The following is a 4,667-nucleotide window of genomic DNA, read 5'->3' on the forward strand; positions in this document are numbered from 1 at the left end:
AGCCGCCTGCTGCGTGCCCTGCTGGCCGCCCGCGCCAGCCTGGAGCTTTGCCTGTTCGCCTTCTCCAGTCCGCAGCTGGGCCGCGCCGTGCAGTTGCTGCACCAGCGCGGGGTGCGAGTGCGGGTCGTCACCGACTGCGACTACATGGCCCTCAACGGCTCGCAAATCGGCCTGCTGCGCAAGGCAGGTAGGCCCGGCGGGGTCCAGGCGGAGAAGGCCGGCCTGAGCCACCCGGGGTCCTCCGCAAAGGTGGACACTTAGGGGAGGGGGTCTGGGGACGGGCTGAGGCCTCATTTACTTTCCTCGTGGCGTTGTGGAGTAGGGGTGGTGTAACGCGGAGAAAGCAGAGCCCCCACGAAAGGTCTAGCAGGCTGCGTGGGCATAAGTGAGCCGGGCCCTCGGTGCCTCCGCGGTGGGGGCAGTTTTCTAAGTGACCTGTCCTGGCATGCTGGAAGCGGGTGAGCCTGCGTGTGCCGGGTTAGAGGCAGGGCAGGCTCCCCTAGCAACTCCCCGGGCGCCGCCAGCGGAGTTTTCGTGACTGCTGCAGCCCGGGCCCGCCCTCCTGCAGGCTGCCGGAGACCCCCGGACGGCCTGTGGTAACCTGGAACCTTCTGGCCGGGGACCTGGACGCCAGGGTTGTGCTTGGACTTCCAGACTGAAGGGCTCTGGGGAGAGGCGGCCACCTGCTGCCGAGTGAACCTCAGGCCACCAGGCTCTGGGAGACCTAAACATATGTTCTAGAAAACAGCGCCAGGACGTTCGTTTGTTTTCCCAGCTGCAAAAGGAGTGGAAGACATCTCTCTCTGGCGGGGGCACCTCTCTCATGGGGTGGGGACAGAAGGGACTAGGAAGTGTGAATATTTGGGATCCTTGTCCCGCCTGAGGATTCTCAGTCCATCCTGGCCCGTTTCCGCGGCCCAGCCTGCTCTTCCCTTTTATGTATTTGCACGCACAGACTCTTGGGCCTCTCTCTGTCTCCATCACTCAGGCGCCCAGAAGGTCACGCCTGCATGTTCATTCTGGTGGTCACAGTGACTGAGGGACGCGTGGAGCCTGGCAACTGTCCAAGCTGGGCAGTGGTCACTGCCGCCCGTTCCTTCTGCACAGCCATGGCCTCTCATTGACTTGGGCCGCAGAGCAGCCTCTCCAGAGTCAGCCAGGGTCCCTCCCTGCCCTGGGTGGTGTGGGGCATGTTGCACCCCACGTGGAAGCACAGTGGGGCACGTGGTTTTCGTATTGAGGATGTCTCCTCCTCTTTGGGGCAGCCACAAGAGCTGTCCTCCCATGTGTTGGTCATTTTAACGGGAGGTTTGGGGACCTCCAGGCATGCACAGTACAGTTCTGTTTGAGTTGCTTTTAGAGTTGTAGAAACTGAGGTTGGTGAAGACCCTTCAAGGGCCCCTAGACCAAGGTCCCATCGGATTCCCTCTGGGATGGCCTCCCAGCATCCTCGCTGACTTCAAGGCTGTCTGGTGGCATTCATCTGTTCGAGGAATGTCCCCTGTATACCAGTATTTGTGAGGAGCTGGAACATCCTAGGGCACAAGGCCAGGTTCCCACGGAAATGCCAACTAAGTCACGAATATTTCATTTAGGGCACTAAGAAGGGTCAAGAAAATTTCGTAAAGCAGGGTAAGGAGGCAGTGGTGTGGGAGGAAGTGGTGTGGGCCAGGTCAGCTGCCCAGGGGCAGTGACACTCAGGGCAGGGGCCTTGCGGACACGCGTGGGCTGTCCGGAGGGAGAGGCATGCAGCTGGAAGGGGTAGCAGCACAGACGCCCTGGGTCACATACTGACTTCCTTGTGAGGAACGGCAGGGAGTCCTCTGTGGCCAGAGGTGGTGGGCTGCGGGGAGGGGACGGGGAAGTGGGCAGTGGATCCCAGCGGAGGCAGGAGGTGTTGGCAATGGTGGGGTTTTAGATTGCCCACCATGTGGAGGAATGTGTTTGGAGGGCTGTGCCGACAGGACGTGCCGGCGGAGTGGCCAGAGTGTAAGAAGGGTTGGATCCCCAAGGTAAGGAAGCCGCCGCGTCCCCATCCTGCCAGGCCCAATTCAGGAGGCACAATTAAATGTGAGTTCCATGCACAGGGAGTGATTTTTAAGTTGTGTTACCAGTACTCCGTGGGACACGCTTCCCTTCAAAGATTACTCGCAATCTGAAGTTCCATTTAACTTGGATGTCCTGTATTTTGATTTGGAAAATCTGGCAACTGTGTTCCATGGCAGCCTGTTTAAAACTTCTTTTAACCCCCATTTCTGATGGCCTCATTCCTTGAGCAGGTCATGAGTGAGGCAGGTCGTGAGTGATTCCGGGGGAGACAGACACAGGCCCTTCCCAGGAGGAGTTTGAAAGCTGGGAAGAGCAGAGGTGCGGATGCCTGGTTCTTTGGTGAAGGAAGCAGAGGGGTGCGGAAGAGGAGAATTCATTTGTGCGTTGTTAGTTAGGGCCCTTCCTGCCTTGGTGGCTGAGGTTGTGCCAGCAAATTGGGCTCTGCTGCCAGACACCGGGGCCTCTCTGAGCAGAGTGGGCACGGCTCTCAGCCTTAGCTGTGGAAGAGTCAGAACCTGAAGGCTCACACTCTGTCTTTGCCCTTGTCACCTCTGACCAGGTTAGTGACAGCTTCGACAGCAAACAGTAACCCCGAAGGGACATACTGGCTGGCATAGACTTGGAGGTATGGTCTCACCCAGACCATGGCCCGCCCAGTCCCCCATGGCCTGTGTGTGATGCTCTGGCCCCGTGTGTGATGTCCCCTCTGTGGTTCTCAGCATCCCTCCTGGGAGCTTAGCTGCCACCACTCTGTGAAAGCGTGGCAGGCTTTCCTGGCCCACCAAACTGGAAACATAAAGTAAAGCCAGTAGCCCCCAGGAACAGTCCACACTGGAGGCGGGACTCCTTCATGGAATGAAATCACCTTGTCCTTTCTGCAGGGATCCAGGTCCGGCACGATCAGGACCTGGGCTACATGCATCACAAGTTTGCCATCGTGGACAGGCGGGTGCTGATCACTGGCTCGCTCAACTGGACCACGCAAGCCATCCAGAACAACAGGGAGAACGTTCTCATCATGGAGGACGACGAGTACGTGCGGCTTTTTCTGGAAGAATTTGAGCGCATCTGGGAAGAGTTTAACCCTACAAAGTATACCTTTTTCCCACAAAAAAAGAAAAGTCAGTGAAGCTGTGCTCCACCTGTCTCCAGAGCTGGAGGGAAATCGCTTCCATGGCACAGAACTTGCCGCCCCTCCAGCCAAAACCAAACCTAACCAAGAATGGGGCTGAGCCCTCCCTGCAGGCTGCTGTGCCTTCTGAGGGAGGGAGACTTCACGTTAAACCAAATTCTCGTCTATTAGAATACTAAGTTGAACTAAAGAAGGTTAGGAAAGGGAAATTTCTGTTATTTCAGGTCAGTTATTTTGGGCCAGATTTTTTCTTTGCCCCTTTGCCAAAATAACTTCAGTCACGACCTGCCATGGGGTGCTTTCAGGAGTATGGTCCGTATCTTGGTTTGGAATCGAAGCTTCTGCCACAGCACAGAAAAGGCACAGTGCCTTTTCCAGGTCGGTCCCATTCCCTTCCCTGATTCTAGAAAAGCCCCTTCTACTTTGGCTGACGTGGCCCCTTTTGGCATCTTCCTGAGAGTTCTTCCCTCTCTCCATGTGGCACGACTGGGGTTGGTTGGGGCCAACAGTCTCCTTGTCCCTCACAGTCTGTCCCTGTCAGGGCTCGATCCTCAGAGCGGGGAGAGGAAATGGAAGTCAGGAGGAAGGGAAGATGTGAGTGTGCGGTGCAGGTGGCAGAAGCAGCCTTCGGGGCAACCCCGTGAGCACCACTGCCACCAAAGGCTGGCCGTTCCCTTGCTTCCTTGCATAATTGCTCTTTAAAACCAGTGTGCACGCCAGTGCCAAGCTCTGAGGCAGCCTGTCCTTGGGTAGTAAGTGCCGTGGTCTGTCAGGACTGATGGCCAGCAGCTGTTTCTTTTTTTGAGATGGAGTCTCACTCTGTGGCCCAGGCTGGAGTGCAATGGCGCAACCTTGGCTCACTGCAACCTCTGCCTCCTGGGTTCAAGCGATTCTCCTGCCTCAGCCTCCCAATTAGCTGGGATTACAGGCCTCGCCCCCATGCCCGGGTAATTTTTTTTTTTCTTTTTTTTGGTATTTTTAGTAGAGACAGGGTTTCACCATGTTGGTCAGGCTGGTCTCAAACTCCTGACCTCGAGTGATCCACCCACCTCAGCCTCCCAAAGTGCTGGGATTGCAGGTGTGAGCCACCACGCCTGGCTGGGGTTTTAACTTTTAACGTCCTAATGTTTAAGGTAATTTTGTTGTGTGTTTAGAAGTGACCTTACCTTTAACACCTGTGGAGTTAGTGCATGCACATTGCTGGCTCAGCGTAACCCATCACGGGACTGGAGGAGACGAGGAGGGGAGAGGAGAGCAGCTTCAGGCTGTGGTGTCTCCCACATCTGTATTTTATTTGCAGGTCAGGGTTTGCATTCCCAGGTAGAACAGGCGTCGTATGTTGTGAAATGTTCCAGGTTATTTGTTTATAATGTATGTGTCATATATAGATAGCTCCAGTGACATCTGAAGTTGGGACTTCACTATCTTGTCATATTTCTGTATGATGAGCCCCAGGGCCCGTCCTGCGGTCTGCTGGCCATGTGCT

At 56.0% G+C, this 4,667-nt stretch overlaps 1 protein-coding gene across 1 annotated transcript in view; it reads left to right on the forward strand.

Moving 5' to 3' along the window:
• Positions 1 to 3,465, forward strand: part of PLD6 (phospholipase D family, member 6) — a 9,520-nt gene extending 6,055 nt beyond the window's left edge. The window contains exons 3-4 of the mRNA XM_011952165.1: positions 3 to 187; positions 2,931 to 3,465. Of these exons, the coding sequence (XP_011807555.1) occupies positions 3 to 187; positions 2,931 to 3,178 (433 nt within the window). The 3' untranslated portion in view covers positions 3,179 to 3,465. The remainder of the gene's footprint in view (positions 1 to 2; positions 188 to 2,930) is intronic.
• The last annotated feature ends 1,202 nt before the right edge of the window (positions 3,466 to 4,667 follow it).

This window comes from Colobus angolensis, unplaced genomic scaffold, assembly GCF_000951035.1.
Source record: "Colobus angolensis palliatus isolate OR3802 unplaced genomic scaffold, Cang.pa_1.0 Scaffold335, whole genome shotgun sequence".
Classification (NCBI taxonomy): domain Eukaryota; kingdom Metazoa; phylum Chordata; class Mammalia; order Primates; family Cercopithecidae; genus Colobus; species Colobus angolensis.